We start from the raw sequence: 16898 nt of genomic DNA, 5'->3' as shown, positions 1-16898 counted from the left end.
ACCGGCAAACACTAATTTCACAATAGTGCCCCTTTAACAATCATTGGGCCTGATGCAGTGAAGTCTGGTAAAGTTGCCATGCGCAGGGAGTGAAATACACAATACAAGATAAAGCACTCGGGGAAACAAATGTATTACATGTCCCCTATTAGGACAGACCCCTAGCGCACTAAAACCACAATTTTTATTAGAAACAATTAAAACATATAGAAATGGTGAGCAGTATGTGTAATATTTTAGAACAAATAAACAAGGGTTGTCCTGTCAATACCGGGCAGCCAAATGTGTGTAGTTTAGAATAAACATAAGAGTCATTTGAGGTTCAGGATATTAGGGGGTCCTCACTAGGTTAAATCTCCATTGAGGAAAAATGGTATAAGCTCTCAGTTAGATATATATGAGAGTTCCTCACAGATCAAAAATGGCTCCATACACACATCAATCGACAGTACAGGGGACATACATTGCACTAGCATTATACAAGTGCTTATGCTCACCGACTGCTTCAAAGTGTCCCCAATATGGTGAATCCTACTCTAGCTGTGCAAAAAAAACACTTGCTCTTTCTACATCTTTCTAAGGGGCACAAAGCCAAAGAACAAAGAGTCAAATAATTGGGAGTGAAAATGAAATGAAAAATACTCACCTTCCAACGAGCTACTGACTGAACTCTCTGGATATATGCAATCTGCTTACTGTAATTATAATGTATGCTATGACTGTGCTAGAGGTGGGCGCGATTATGCACGGTCATAGGGGATTATAATTATTAATGCAGGGGGTGAGTAGCACAATCCAAATTGTATGCAATTTTATGCAGTGTATGCACACAGCAATGGAGTTTCCCAATTGCTATACAAAAATGTATGAATTCAAAGGGCTGCAGCACACAAAAGGAGAAAACAGCAGCTCTCGGTCACGCTTTACAGTATAAGTACATTAGTAAAAGTGCTTAAGCTCACTGACTGCGCCAATGTGTCCCCAATATGGTGAATCCTACTCTAACCATGCAAAAATTCTACTTCTCTCTACATCTTTCATATGGGTACAATGCCAAAAGCCCAAAAATCAAATAAATTGTAGTGAAAATGAAATTAAAACCATCTCACCTTCTAACTTCTAAATAAAGGAAAGCATGTAAGTCTTTTTAGTTTCCTAGGATTGTTATTGTGCTAAAATAAAGGCCTTTTCTGAATGCACATATAGCATTTGCCATGACTTCTTCCTTTAAGAAAATATTTTACGTTTTAACCACTCTTACTGTAAAGAACCTCTTTCTAATCTGATGTGCAGTCCATGTCCACTTCCACTTCTCGAGTCCTAGGGATAAAAAGCTCATATGAGCTGACAAATCTTCCCATGTCTGAATCAAGGTACCATCCTCCTACACCTAGCTAGTTTTAGCTGTGGATTGCCTGCAAAGTAAAGAAAGCTTGACAAAAGAGTTTGTGCATCCAGCACTTCTGTATGCATACTTATTATTGTGGCTATTGAGATACATCATCCAGCAGGTGTATACAATTATACAGTCTTAAGCCCTACCGTCAAGGTGAGAGTGTGGTGCTGTGCTCTGGGCAGGAGGCTGACGGCTGCTTCGCGAGATGGCCATCAGGCTTTTGCCCACCGCCCAGCACCCACTGGCTTCTAGTATTTAAAAATGTTACGAAGACATAAAAAAAAAAAAAAAATAGGTACGCAAAATTTGATCACATAAATTTCCCATTTATGCCATACAACTATTTCAGCTTTTTGTTTTATTTTATTTAGAGGATCCCTGTGAAACCCCTGCACCCATACAACATGGACTGATTAAAGACAGGAAGGACAATTACAAGCATGGTGGGAAGGTTACCTTTGAATGTCTGGAAGACTATACATTGTCTGGAGATGGGACTGCAGTATGCTCGACTGGACAATGGCTCAATATACCAACATGTGTCTGTAAGTAAAAACGTAACAATTAAGTGATAAAATATCTAATGCTGGTCATACACGGTGCGTTTTTCTTTATCAATCCAGCCGCTGATGGCTCGAATGATAATTTCCGACGTGTCCGATACCCTGCCAGATCGATTACTCGCCCGATACCGGCGGGCAGGACAATAGAAGAAACGAGCGGAAGATAAGAAGCCGCCCGCGGGTACAAGCGGGAATCGATCCTGGCGCCCGCGGGGACGCGCCGGAATCTATCGTGCGGCTCGATACATGGTACAGAAACATACCGTGTATCCCCAGCATAATACTCTGAAGAAGTGTTGATCATTGAAAATATGTTGTTACATGTAAATCTAAGGCAAACAAACTTTACAATAAATATGTTTACACTGTTTTTAAAGTAAATATCACAAAACTATTTACAGTATATGATATATTTTGTTTGCCTATCACCAAAGAGTGTATTTTAAAGGAATTTTAAATGAATATTTAAAAGACTAGAGTATATGCCTCACTTGCAGAATCTCAAAATTAGTTACGTATAACCTGACGATCACCTTATTTGCAGGTTAAAGTATTTAAATAAAAAGTACAAAGGCTTAGAAAACAGAACAATACATGACAGTACAATGTAGTTTGAAGATGGGGAGACTTTTAAAACATCAAGAATACCCATCAGGAATTATTAAAGCTTTATTTCCACATACCGCTGCTGGAAGTATTGTATGTGTCTTGATTGTAGTGAACTACTACTGCTCTCCAGCATGTGGCCCTGTGCAGAATCTGAATGGCCCACAACTGTCTGCTTCATGTGTGAGTAGTATCATGTGCCTGGATAGTCTTACACTTTCACTTTCCACCAGCCAGAGGCCTTTTGCAGTCCTTGAGCCAATCGTGCCAAAAAGCTGTGCTCCCCTATTTGCAGACTTTACCCTTCTTAGAACATTGAAATAGTTTAAGGCTGGGTTTATTATTATTATTACTATATATTTATTATTATATAGCGCCAATATCTTCTGTAATGTTGTACAGTAGCAGGAAAAAAGGGTGCTGGTGGCTGGTGGATGAAAAGGGTGCCGCCATAGACTCTAATGCAATTATCGTTAATACGGCAAAAAAAAAGCAGAAAAAAGGGTGCCTAACAAATATTGTTAACAAAATTAAAACAAGTTTTTGAACTATGATGTCGTTTTAGAAGCTTGCAACATTATAGTTTTTGTCATAATATTTCGTTTGCAGGTACAGATTTTACGTTATCAAAGATATTATCATTTCTATGTGTAAATGGGTGTTTCTGCAGGGGGAGTGGTTAGGGTTAGGCACCACTGGGGGGGGGGGGGTTAGGAACTACAGGTGGGTGGGTGGTTAGGGTTAGGCACCACCAGGGGAGTGGTTAGTTTTAGACACCACCAGGGTAGGTTTCTGTGTGAGAGTAAGGTTGTGTAACATCTGAAACTATGGCGTCTGCGGATACGCAGGCTATACCCACAGCCGCCTTTGTTCCCTGTTCACAGGCATTATCCGTTGCGCCGGCGTCCAGCACGCCGGGAACGGCATTGTCTCTTGCTCATAGGGTCTCTGTATCGCGCGGGCGCGCGCGGAGACAGAACCTTTATGCTGGAAGAAGGCACATCAGCTGACCTGATAGATGTATATGCAGTGTTTGCGATATACATCTATCTATAGTTAGTAATTATTACATTGTTTTCTGATAACCTGTGTATGATTCTGGCTACTCTCTGACCTTGCTATTGCTAAACGATTCTGTACCTTTACCTTTCTGACTTTAGTTGCTGAACCTCTGCGTGATATTTACTACTCTCTTTCCTGCCGATTTTGTTCTATCTCTGCCTGCCTGTTATCGAACCTTGCCTGTCTGACTACTCTACTCACCAGTGGGCCCTAGCCACTGGTGAGGTGCTCTAATTATTAGAACCTACCAGCCCCGCTGGTGAGGTTAAGAATTACTTATATAGCTCCAGTGACTGATAGTATCTTGTCAGCTCCTCTGGCAAGGTCTAGTTAAACTATTCAGTCGTTTGTGCTGTCAGAACCTACCAGCCCCTCTGGTGAGGTTCAGAATTACTTTTATAGCTCCAGTGACTGATAGTATCTTGTCAGCTCCTCTGGCAAGGTCTAGTTAAACTATTCAGTCATTTGTGCTGTCAGTACCTTACCAGCTCCTCTGGTAAGGTTTAGCCAAACTTCTTATTCTCTCATTGTTTAAGTACTTTGCCAGCTCCTCTGGTAAAGACCTTTTGCTATTTGTGTTGGTAGACCCTCCAGCTCCTCTGGAGAAGTCTATACTGTTGCACAAAACACCACACCTTACTCTCTGCTAGCTATACTGGTATTATTGGTGATACTGCAGCTCACCACATAATCAGATATAGCGTCTGTATTATTGGTGATTCTGCAGATCACAAATAATCAGATGTCTGAGTTGCAGCACCCATTCGTTACAGAACAGCAGACCAGAAATAATATGGAGACACTGTGCAATCGGGTAGGTCTGCTGGCTACCAATGTTAATGAACTCATTAATACGGTTAACACGCAGCAGAACCAGAACAACCAACTGATTCAAACAGTTAACCGTTTGAAAGACCCTAATGCACAAGTGCCCTCCCCTCATGACATAGAACCCAGGGTGCCTCCTCCTGAAAAATTCTCGGGGCATCCCTCTGATTTTCAAAATTTTAAACACTGGTGTTTATCTTATTTCGTACTACGGCCAGTATTGTCAGGTACAGAACGCCAGAGAATTACATTCATTAAGACGTTATTATCTGATGATTTGCAGTCCTGGGCCTATAGTCTCCCTCAGGAGAATGTGGCTCTGGCCTACGTTGACGCTTTTTTCAAGGCAATGGCAGTTATATACGATGATCCCGATTTAGACACAACGTCAAAAAGGAAATTGAAGACACTCAGGCAGGGGCATAATCCTGTTGAAACGTATGCAGCTGAACTTAGGAGATGGGCAGTCTCAGCCAGATGGGGGCAGTATGCACTCTTAGATTGTTTTTTGTCGGGGTTATCTGATGCAGTAGCTGACATGTTGTTGGGACACCCCGAACCAAAATCATTGGACGAAGCCATCTCACTGGCTGTCAAAATTGATCGGCGAGTTCGCTATCAGAGGCAAGCTCGAAGTAAAGTACCAGGGAGATATGCTTCTGGTACCTTTTCTGCTTCAGTGTCTTCCTCTCCACCTCGTGATGAGCCAATGCAGATTGGGCAAACCAAGCTCACAGAGGTCGAGAAAAACAGGAGACGCAATGAAAAATGATGTCTTTATTGCGCTGAGAAAGGGCATATAGCGGCTGCTTGTCCCAAGAAGGCAGAAAACTCTATCGCCTAGGAGTAGCTGGAGGTACTACCCTAGGCGATCCAGTCTGACCTCTAAGCAATAAACGTTTATTACTCCCGTGTTCTATCACCTGGAGGGAGCAGGTTCACTCCATTTAGGCGTTTATCACCTCGGGTTCGACTGTGAATGTCATGGCTTATGATTTTGCTATCAGATTTGGTTTTCCTTTAACTCCTGTGGGACGTCAGGTACAGATTACCGCAGTGGATGACTCCCCATTAACAATTAAACACTCCATCACCCAGACTCCTGTGTTGTTGTGTCAGTTAGGAGTCTTACATAAGGAACAAATACAGTTTCTGGTACTCAAAATGTCCACCTCCACCGTCATTCTGGGTATGCCGTGGCTTAAAAAACATTCTCCTCAGATTGACTGGAGTTCCAGACAGTTGTTAAGCTGGTCTCCTTATTGTCATCGTCATTGTCTGGAGAATGTTACCTTAGCCGCTACTGAAATTCAAGTGGAGGGGACTTCTGAGTCGTTCTCTGAACCCCCTGAGACAGATTCCTGGGTGGATTGGGTACCTACGTTAAGCCTATTCCAACAGGACGTCCCTGAAGGGAAACCAGATGGAGTTCTATTCATTCCATTGCAGTTCAGATTTAAAATTCTTCATGCATTCCATACTCATAAAAATGCTGGTTATCCAGGGATTGCTCGCACACAGGAGTTGTCAGACCGTTGCGCCTGGTGGCCTTCGCTAGTGTCAGATTGTAAGGAATTTGTCAGTAATTGCTCTGTTTGTGCTAGGAGTAAGTCGTCTAGACGGGCTCCTGTGGGTACCTTACAGTCACTTCCAGTGCCTGAGCAGCCCTGGACCCATGTGTCCATGGACTTTGTGGGCGAACTGCCTAGATCAGAAGGTAAAACAGTCATATTGGTGGTAGTCGATAGGTTCAGTAAGATGGCCCACTTTATTCCCTTGGATGGACTCCCCACTGCACAAGAGTTGGCAGGGCTCTTCATCCGTCACATTTTCAGACTGCATGGAATTCCGGAAAATGTGGTGTCAGGTAAGGGAGTCCAGTTTGTGTCCAGGTTTTGGAAGGCCTTCTGTCATCATATGGGAATTAATTTATCGTTTTCCTCCGGCTACCACCCACAGACTAACGGGCAGACCGAAGGGGTCAACCAATCTTTAGAGCAGTTCCTTAGATGATACGTGGCTGATGCTCAGATGGATTGGGTCAAATTCTTGCCTTTTGCAGAATTTGCCGATAATAATTTGAAATGTGCCTTCTCGGGATTCTCCCCTTTTCAAGTAGTAACGGGGAGATCACCGAAGTTCTCTCCTCTGCCGGTGGTGTCATCACCTTTCCCGGCCTTAGAGGAGTGGCAAGGGACATTAAAGGGGATCTGGGGAAAAGTCAAAGAGAATTTAAAAAAGGCGTTTTCTACTCACAATAAACAGGCGGATAGGAAACGTTCTGTGGAGTGGAATTTTCTCCCAGGAGATTTAGTGTGGGTTTCTACTCGACACTTGGCCCTAAAGCAACCCTCTGCTAAATTGGGTCCCAAATTCATAGGGCCATACCCTGTGTCCAAAAGGGTCAACAATGTTACCTATGTTGTCTCGCTCCCACCCAGCTTCAGGGGTGGTAGAATGTTTCATGTATTCCTCTTGAAACCTGCTGTGCATGTGGATTCCTCCCCCCCCCCCCTCGTGGTGATTGATGGAGAAGCAGAGTACGAGATAGAGCAGATCTTGGACTCTCAGGTGGTGAGTAACTCCATACAGTACCTAGTCCACTGGGGAGGGTATGGTGCAGAGGAGAGATCTTGGGTACCACGTTCTCGCATGCATGCAGAAGAACTCAGGGAAGAGTTTCATAGATTACATCCTGATAGGACAGGTGGATCGTGTTCGGGGTCCACGCCTAGAGGGGGGGGGGGGTACTGTAACATCTGAAACTATGGCGGCTGCGGATACGCAGGCTATACCCCGCAGCAGGGCTGTGGAGTCGGAGTCGTGGAGTCGGAGTCGTGGAGTCGGGCAATTTTGGGTGCCTGGAGTCGGAGTCGGGAAAAAATGCACCGATTCCGACTCCTAATGAATTTGTAACTGTAATTAAAATAGAAAATATGATAAAATGTTCTATTTCTCAGATAATAGTCATTAAAAATAATGTATATATACAGTAATAGCTGTGCTTAGTCCACAAAAATGAAATAAACCAATCAAAATGAGTTACTTGTACTGCTTCAATAAAGCAGTCCCCGTATTTTTAAGGTCAGATATACATATCTGATTGTGACTGTATACATGATGTGTACACAGGAATCGCTTATATATACTAAATAACATCTATGCTGTAAGAATAAAGCCTGATGTGTAGCTGTGTCACTAATAGAGATGGTCAATGAGATGGAAATAATTCTGCACTGATGCTGATTTATGCAAATGTATGCACTCCCTTTGCTGATGAAATGAAATAATTTGATATGTTGTTAAAATTTGGTTTAGTGACTACAAATTAAAGGGTACCTGAGACGGATGAAAAATAAAGTTTTATACATACCTGGGGCTTCCTCCAGCCCCCTTCAGGCTAATCAGTCCCTCGCTGTCCTCTACCACCCTGATCTTCTGCTATGAGTCCTGGTAATTCAGCCAGTCAGCGCTGTCCGGCCGCATGCCGCTCCCACAGCCAGGAACATTCTGCACCTGCGCAATAGTGCTGCACAGGTGTAGTATGCTCCTGGCGGTGGAGTGTGTGCATGCGCACTACGCCCGACTGGCTCAAGTACCTGGACTCATAGCAGAAGATCCAGGTGGTGGAGGAGGACAACGAGGGACGGATTATCCTGAAGGCGGCTGGAGGAAGCCCCAGGTATGTATAAAACTTTAATTTCATCAGTCTCAGGTTTACTTTGTTACACAGTAGTACTATACTCTACATATGCACTCCCCACAGAGCTGCAGGGAATCCACTGAGAATGCTGTGCACATTGAACACAGAGGTGTTGTCTGTTTACAATCTCCTTATTCCCCTGCAGAGTACCTGCACATCATTCTTACATGCACCCACAGTTACATTGCCTAGGACCTGATAGATGTTCTTTGTTCCGGTTTGTACCTTTTACAAGTACTCTTACCAAGGACTAATTTTAGTCTAAAGGGAATAAATATAGTAGTCTACATATCCTTCTCACTTCAGTTGTCTTGTAAAATTCCTAAGCGTTGGCAGTTAAGAGACGAATTTCACGTTACATACTTTTAATCAGCAAAATTGTAATATGCAAATTAGAGGAGTCGGAGTCGGTGGAATCCTAAACTGAGGAGTCGGAGTCGGAGTTGGAGTCGGTGGATTTTTGGACCGACTCCACAGCCCTGACCCGCAGCCGCCTTTGTTCCATGTTCACAGGCATTATCCGTCCCGGCGGCGTCCAGCATGCCCAGAATGGCATTGTCTCTTGCTCATAGGGTCTCTGTATCGCGCGGGCGCGCGCGGAGACAGGACCTTTATGCTGGAAGAAGGCGTGTCAGCTGACCTGCAGGTCGGCTGACGTCAGGAGTGACTCGCGCCGCTCGGATTGGCTGATTGCTTGGGGGCGTGGCGCTGAGCTCTCCTCGGCTTCTTAAGCCTTCACAGATCATTGGCAACTTGTCTGCTGTTGCGAATACATTCAGACCTAGTGAGGTTCCTGTTGATGATCGATGTATATGCAGGGTTTGCGATATACATCTATCTATAGTTAGTAATTATTACATTGTTTTCTGATAACCTGTGTATGATTCTGGCTACTCTCTGGCCTTGCTATTGCTAAACGATTCTGTACCTTTACCTTTCTGACTTTATTTGCTGAACCTCTGCCTGATATTTACTACTCTCTTGCCTGCCGATTTTGTACTATCTCTGTCTGCCTGTTATCGAACCTTGCCTGTCTGACTACTCTACTCACAAGTGGGCCCTAGCCACTGGTGAGGTGCTCTAATTATTAGAACCTACCAGCCCCGCTGGTGAGGTTAAGAATTACTTATATAGCTCCAGTGACTGATAGTATCTTGTCAGCTCCTCTGGCAAGGTCTAGTTAAACTATTCAGTCATTTGTGCTGTCAGAACCTACCAGCCCCTCTGGTGAGGTTCAGAATTACTTTTATAGCTCCAGTGACTGATAGTATCTTGTCAGCTCCTCTGGCAAGGTCTAGTTAAACTATTCAGTCATTTGTGCTGTCAGTACCTTACCAGCTCCTCTGGTAAGGTTTAGCCAAACTTCTTATTCTCTCATTGTTTAAGTACTTTGCCAGCTCCTCTGGTAAAGACCTTTTGCTATTTGTGTTGGTAGACCCTCCAGCTCCTCTGGAGAAGTCTATACTGTTGCACCAAACACAGAGCCAGATCTTCAACCAGGCACTACAAGCTCCTGCTTAGGGCCCCATTCAGGTTCAAAGGGCCCTGTCAGCATGTCATTTATTGTCCTTACATCATGCCTGCTGCTGCCCGGCTAAGAGGCCCCAGAATGTAATCAATCATGGGCAGCAGAGCGTCTCTTTTACTTGCCTGCAGCAGCGGCTATCAGTTTCCGGAAGGCTGAGCGTCGGGTTACCATGGTAACCAGGCGCTCTCCACTCCAGCCAGCACCACGTGACTCAAGTCAGCGTGCTCACTGTGGCTGGGAGAGGTTGCCCCTCTTCTGATGTGTGCACGCATCTTACTGTGCAGTGTGCACTTCTGGGAGGATGAGAAACATTAGGTTTCCTTCCCTGAGTCAGCAGCACATAACTACTTCTCATGGCGTCTCCCTCCAGCTCCGGCTAATGCTAAGGAGAGACGAGAGGCAGCTGAGCCCGCCCATCCCCAAAACAAAACACATGGCAAGCAGCAGGAGAGAGATGGTTGATCCCCACAAAATCGTGCAGGCAGGGGCACTGATAGCACAGGAGGAGGGCACAGACAACTAAGTCAGGAAGTCAGGACAGAAATCCCTCCACCGTGCCCTGTGCTGCAGAGGCTGTGTGACGGTGACCTCTGAGGGACCTCAGCTCAGCCAGACACAGGTAATAAAGTGCAGAAGATAAGCTGCACACACAGTAAAGATCAGTGGGGCTGCTCATTCTGATGTTATGTGATTCCTGACAGAGCTTTCCTGTGTTTAGCCTGTGTTTGTAAATGGCATTTTCAAAATAAAGGTGCCCATACATTAAATGATGATGTATGGGCAGATCAACCAAGAGACAGATCTCTGTCTGACCGAATCTGATCTAGAGAGATCTGTGGCTGCCCATACACCGCAGGCTGATTTCCGAGAGATAGATTTTAGCATGAAATCGCTTGGGAATCAGCATTGTGATGCCGCCTCCATCGTTGCCCCAATAATGTGAATGTGCCCCCCCCCATGCAATTAATACTGTCCGATCTGTCCCGCCATGGCACATTCATCCTCAGCATTGTGGATGGACTTCTGACGTTAAGCACGTGGGGTGTGCGATGTCACACGTGCTGCGTAGTGTTGGGCGAACAGTGTTCGCCACTGTTCGGGGTTCTGCAGAACATCACCCTGTTCGGGTGATGTTCGCGTTCGGCCGAACACCTGATGGTGTTCGGCCTTTTAAGTTCGGGTTCGCCCCGAACTTCTAATGGCCGCCGAACAGGGCCGAACAGGGCCCCTGTTCGGCCGAACAGGGCCCTGTTCGGCCGAATACTGCCCCCCTATGGGGTCGCAGGCATAAGGGGGGAGCATGCCCCGATCGCGGGGGGGGTCGGAAATTCCCCCCACCCCCTCCGCTAGCGCTCCCCCCTCTGCCCGCTTCCCCATTCAAAAGTTTAAGCAAAGTACCTGTAGTGGATGGCCTGGCAGTGGGCGGCACTGTGGAGTGAGGAGGAGGAGTCCGGAGAGTGACAAGTTGAGGGAGGCCGGGCAGCGGGCGTGAGGTCAGAGAAAGGGCGGAAGTACCACAAGGGTACTTCCGCTGAACCGCCCGCTGCCCGGCCTCCCTCAACTCGTCACTCTCCGGACTCCTCCTCCTCACTCCACAGTGCCGCCCACTGCCAGGCCATCCACTACAGGTACTTTGCTTAAACTTTTGAATGGGGAAGCGGGCAGAGGGGGGAGCGCTAGCGGAGGGGGTGGGGGGAATTTCCGACCCCCCCCGCGATCGGGGCATGCTCCCCCCTTATGCCTGCGACCCCATATGGCCCCCAAAAGCTGGATGTTCGGAAAGTTCGGGGTTCGGCCCGAACATGCCGAACATCTCGGCCATGTTCGGCGAACTTTCCCGAACCCGAACATCCAGGTGTTCGCCCATCACTAGTGCTGCGTGATCTACAGAGGCCAGGGGCAATGTGGATGATGCATGGGGACCATGGCAGGAGACAGAGATTAGGTGAAGTATTAATTGTATGGGTGGGGAGCACATTCACATTATGGGAAAGATAGCCGGTGGTTCTATCGTGTTTCCCACTCATCCCAATTCACACATTGTTACTGCCACGCATTCCATCCACCACTTCATCCCTACATCTTGCAGCATGTCCAATCGCTACATCTGACCAATTTTGGGCTATAATTGGTCAAATCGGGCATGCTTGTGGCGGCACCAATTTTTATGCTTGATCGGTCACCAAGTGGAGTGATGCCCTGAATCTCTCCCTGAAATGCCTGTTGTGTAATCTACAGATGTTTGCTTTATGTGCATCATTAGTGAATATGGTTATTGGTGTGCTATCTTTTACTCCAATACAATATTCCATGAAAAAATACATTTTTTTTTCAAAATCTGGCATGCTTTTAACCACTTGAGGACCTAGGGCTTTCTACCCCTTAAGGACCGGCCACTTTTTTTCCATTCAGACCACTGCAGCTTTCACGGTTTATTGCTCGCTCATACAACCTACCACCTAAATGAATTTTGGCTCCTTTTCTTGTCACTAATAAAGCTTTCTTTTGATGCTATTTGATTGCTCCTGCGATTTTTACTTTTTATTATATTCATCAAAAAAGACATGAATTTTGGCAAAAAAATGATTTTTTAACTTTCTGTGCTGACATTTTTCAAATAAAGTAAAATTTCTGTATACATGCAGCGCGAAAAATGTGGACAAACATGTTTTTGATAAAAAAAAAAACCCATTCAGTGTATATTTATTGGTTTGGGTAAAAGTTATAGCGTTTACAAACTATGGTGCCAAAAGTGAATTTTCCCATTTTCAAGCATCTCTGACTTTTCTGACCCCCTGTCATGTTTCATGAGGGGCTAGAATTCCAGGATAGTATAAATACCCCCCAAATGACCCCATTTTGGAAAGAAGACATCCCAAAGTATTCACTGAGAGGCATAGTGAGTTCATAGAAGATATTATTTTTTGTCACAAGTAAGCGGAAAATGACACTTTGTGAGGAAAAAAAAAAAAAAAAAGTTTCCATTTCTTCTAACTTGCGACAAAAAAAAATGAAATCTGCCACGGACTCACCATGCCCCTCTCTGAATACCTTGAAGGGTCTACTTTCCAAAATGGGATCATTTGTGGGGTGTGTTTACTGTCCTGACATTTTGGGGGGTGCTAAATTGTAAGCACCCCTGTAAAGCCTAAAGGTGCTCATTGGACTTTGGACCCCTTAGCGCAGTTAGGCTGCAAAAAAGTGCCACACATGTGGTATTGCCGTACTCAGGAGAAGTAGTATAATGTGTTTTGGGGTGTATTTTTACACATACCCATGCTGGGTGGGAGAAATATCTCTGTAAATGACAATTTGTTAATTTTTTTTACACACAATTGTCCATTTACAGAGATATTTCTCCCACTCAGCATGGGTATGTGTAAAAATACACCACAAAACACATTATACTACTTCTCCTGAGTACGGCGATACCACATGTGTGGCACTTTTTTGCACCCTAACTGCGCTAAAGGGCCCAAAGTCCAATGAGTACCTTTAGGATTTCACAGGTCATTTTGAGAAATTTCGTTTCAAGACTACTCCTCACGGTTTAGGGCCCCTAAAATGCCAGGGCAGTATAGGAACCCCACAAATGACCCCATTTTAGAAAGAAGACACCCCAAGGTATTCCGTTAGTAGTATGGCGAGTTCATAGAAGATTTTATTTTTTGTCACAAGTTAGCGGAAAATGACACTTTGTGAAAAAACACAATTAAAATCAATTTCCGCTAACTTTTGACAAAAAATAAAATCTTCTATGAACTCACCATACTCCTAACGGAATACCTTGGGGTGTCTTCTTTCTAAAATGGGGTCATTTGTGGGGTTCCTATACTGCCCTGGCATTTTAGGGGCCCTAAACCGTGAGGAGTAGTCTTGAAACGAAATTTCTCAAAATGACCTGTGAAATCCTAAAGGTACTCATTGGACTTTGGGCCCTTTAGCGCAGTTAGGGTGCAAAAAAGTGCCACACATGTGGTATCGCCATACTCGGGAGAAGTAGTACAATGTGTTTTGGGGTGTATTTTTACACATACCCATGCTGGGTGGGAGAAATACCTCTGTAAATGGACAATTGTGTGTAAAAAAATCAAAAGATTGTCATTTACAGAGGTATTTCTCCCACCCAGCATGGGTATGTGTAAAAATACACCCCAAAACACATTGTACTACTTCTCCCGAGTACGGCGATACCACATGTGTGGCACTTTTTTGCACCCTAACTGCACTAAGGGGCCCAAAGTCCAATGAGTACCTTTAGGATTTCACAGGTCATTTTTGTTTCAAGACTACTCCTCACGGTTTAGGGCCCCTAAAATGCCAGGGCAGTATAGGAACCCCACTAATGACCCCATTTTAGAAAGAAGACACCCCAAGGTATTCCGTTAGGAGTATGGTGAGTTCATAGAAGTTTTTATTTTTTTGTCACAAGTTAGCGGAAATTGATTTTAATAGTTTTTTTTCACAAAGTGTCATTTTCCGCTAACTTGTGACAAAAAATAAAATCTTCTATGAACTCACCATACTCCGTACGGAATACCTTTGGGTGTCTTCTTTCTAGAATGGGGTCATTTGTGGGGTTCCTATACTGCCCTGGCATTTTAGGGGCCCTAAACCGTGAGGAGTAGTCTTGAAACCAAATGTCGCAAAATGACCTGTGAAATCCTAAAGGTACTCATTGGACTTTGGGCCCCTTAGCGTACTTAGGGTGTAAAAAAGTGCCACACATGTGGTACCGCTGTACTCAGGAGAAGTAGTATAATGCGTTTTGGGGTGTATTTTTACACATACCCATGCTAAGTGGGAGAAATATCTCTGTAAATGACAATTGTTTGATTTTTTTACACACAATTGTCCATTTACATAGAAATTTCTCCCACCCAGCATGGGTATGTGTAAAAATACACCCCAAAACACATTATACTGCTTTTCCTGAGTACGGCGGTACCACATGTGTGACACTTTTTTGCAGCCTAGGTGCGCTAAGGGGCCCAACGTCCTATTCACAGGTCATTTTGAAGCATTTGTTTTCTAGACTACTCCTCGCGGTTTAGGGCCCCTAAAATGCCAGGGCAGTATAGGAACCCCACAAGTGACCCCATTTTAGAAAGAAGACACCCCAAGGTATTCCGTTAGGTGTATGGCGAGTTCATAGAAGATTTTATTTTTTGTCACAAGTTAGTGAAAAATGACACTTTGTGAAAAAAAACCAATAAAAATTAATTTCCGCTAACTTTTGACAAAAAATTAAATCTTCTATAAACTCGTCATACACCTAACATAATACCTTGGGGTGTCTTTTTTTTCTAAAATGGGGTCACTTGTGGGCTTCCTATACCGCCCTGGCATTTTACAGGCCCAAAACCGTGAGTAGTCTGGAAACCAAATGTCTCAAAATGACTGTTCAGGGGTATAAGCATCTGCAAATTTTGATGACAGGTGGTCTATGAGGGGGCGAATTTTGTGGAACCGGTCATAAGCAGGGTGGCCTTTTAGATGACAGGTTGTATTGGGCCTGATCTGATGGATAGGAGTGCTAGGGGGGTGACAGGAGGTGATTGATGGGTGTCTCAGGGGGTGGTTAGAGGGGAAAATAGATGCAATCCATGCACTGGGGAGGTGATCGGAAGGGGGTCTGAGGGTTTGGCCGAGTGATCAGGAGCCCACACGGGGCAAATTGGGGCCTGATCTGATGGGTAGGTGTGCTAGGGGGTGACAGGAGGTGATTGATGGGTGTCTCAAGGTGTGATTAGAGGGGGGAATGGATGCAAGCAATGCACTGGCGAGGTGATCAGGGCTGGGGTCTGAGGGCATTCTGAGGGTGTGGGCGGGTGATTGAGTGCCCTAGGGGCAGATAGGGGTCTAATCTGATAGGTAGCAGTGACAGGGGGTGATTGATGGGTAATTAGTGGGTGTTTAGGGTAGAGAATAGATGGAAACACTGCGCTTGGGTGGTGATCTGATGTCGGATCTGCGGGCGATCTATTGGTGTGGGTGGGTGATCAGTTTGCCCGCAAGGGGCAGGTTAGGGGCTGATTGATGGGTGGCAGTGACAGCGGGTGATTGATGGGTGGCAGTGACAGGGGGTGATTGATGGGTGGCAGTGACAGGGGGTGATTGATGGGTGATTGATAGGTGATTGACAGGTAATCAGTGGGTTATTACAGGGGAGAACAGATGTAAATATTGCACTGGCGAATTGATAAGGGGGGGTCTGAGGGCAATCTGAGCGTGTAGGCGGTCGATTGGGTGCCCGCAAGGGGCAGATTAGGGTCTGATCTGATAGGTAACAGTGACAGGTGGTGATAGGGAGTGATTGATGGGTGATTGATGGGTAATTAGTGGGTGTTTAGAGGAGAGAATAGATGGAAACACTGCGCTTGGGTGGTGATCTGATGTCGGATCTGCGGGCGATCTATTGGTGTGGGTGGGTGATCAGATTGCCCGCAAGGGGCAGGTTAGGGGCTGATTGTTGGGTGGCAGTGACAGGGGGTGATTGATGGGTGATAGGTGATTGGCAGGTGATTGACAGGTGATCAGTGGGTTATTACAGGGAAGAACAGATGTAATTAATGCACTGGTGAATTGATAAGGGGGGGTCAGAGGGCAATCTGAGCGTGTGGGCGGGTGATTGGGTGCCCGCAAGGGGCAGATTAGGGTCTGATCTGATAGGTAACAGTGACAGGTGGTGATAGGGGGTGATTGATGGGTAATTAGTGGGTGTTTAGAGAAGATAACAGATGTAAACGATACATTTGGGAGGTAATCTGACGGCGGGTTTGCGGGCGATCTAATGGTGTGGGTGGGTGATCAGATTGCCCGCAAGGGGCAGGTTAGGGGCTGATTGATGGGTGGCAGTGACAGGGGGTGATTGATGGGTGATAGGTGATTGGCAGGTGATTGACAGGTGATCAGTGGGTTATTACAGGGAAGAACAGATGTAATTAATGCACTGGTGAATTGATAAGGGGGGGTCAGAGGGCAATCTGAGCGTGTGGGCGGGTGATTGGGTGCCCGCAAGGGGCAGATTAGGGTCTGATCTGATAGGTAAAAGTGACAAGTGGTGATAGGGGGTGATTGATGGGTGATTGATGGGTAATTAGTGGGTGTTTAGAGGAGAGAATAGATGTAAACAATGGATTTGGGAGGTGATCTGATGTCGGATCTGTGGGCGATCTATTGGTGTGGAGGGGTGATCAGATTGCCCGCAAG

The 16898-nt window shown here is 45.4% G+C and overlaps 1 protein-coding gene across 1 annotated transcript in view; it reads left to right on the top strand.

The window, feature by feature from the left end:
* The window catches only part of LOC137521186 (coagulation factor XIII B chain-like), a 555357-nt gene that overhangs the window by 154642 nt on the left and 383817 nt on the right, over window positions 1–16898 (top strand). The window contains exon 4 of the mRNA XM_068240116.1: window positions 1768–1941. Within this exon, the coding sequence (XP_068096217.1) occupies window positions 1768–1941 (174 nt within the window). The remainder of the gene's footprint in view (window positions 1–1767; window positions 1942–16898) is intronic.

This window comes from Hyperolius riggenbachi, chromosome 6, assembly GCF_040937935.1.
Source record: "Hyperolius riggenbachi isolate aHypRig1 chromosome 6, aHypRig1.pri, whole genome shotgun sequence".
Lineage (NCBI taxonomy): Eukaryota > Metazoa > Chordata > Amphibia > Anura > Hyperoliidae > Hyperolius > Hyperolius riggenbachi.
This window is presented reverse-complemented; position numbering and strand designations above follow the sequence as displayed.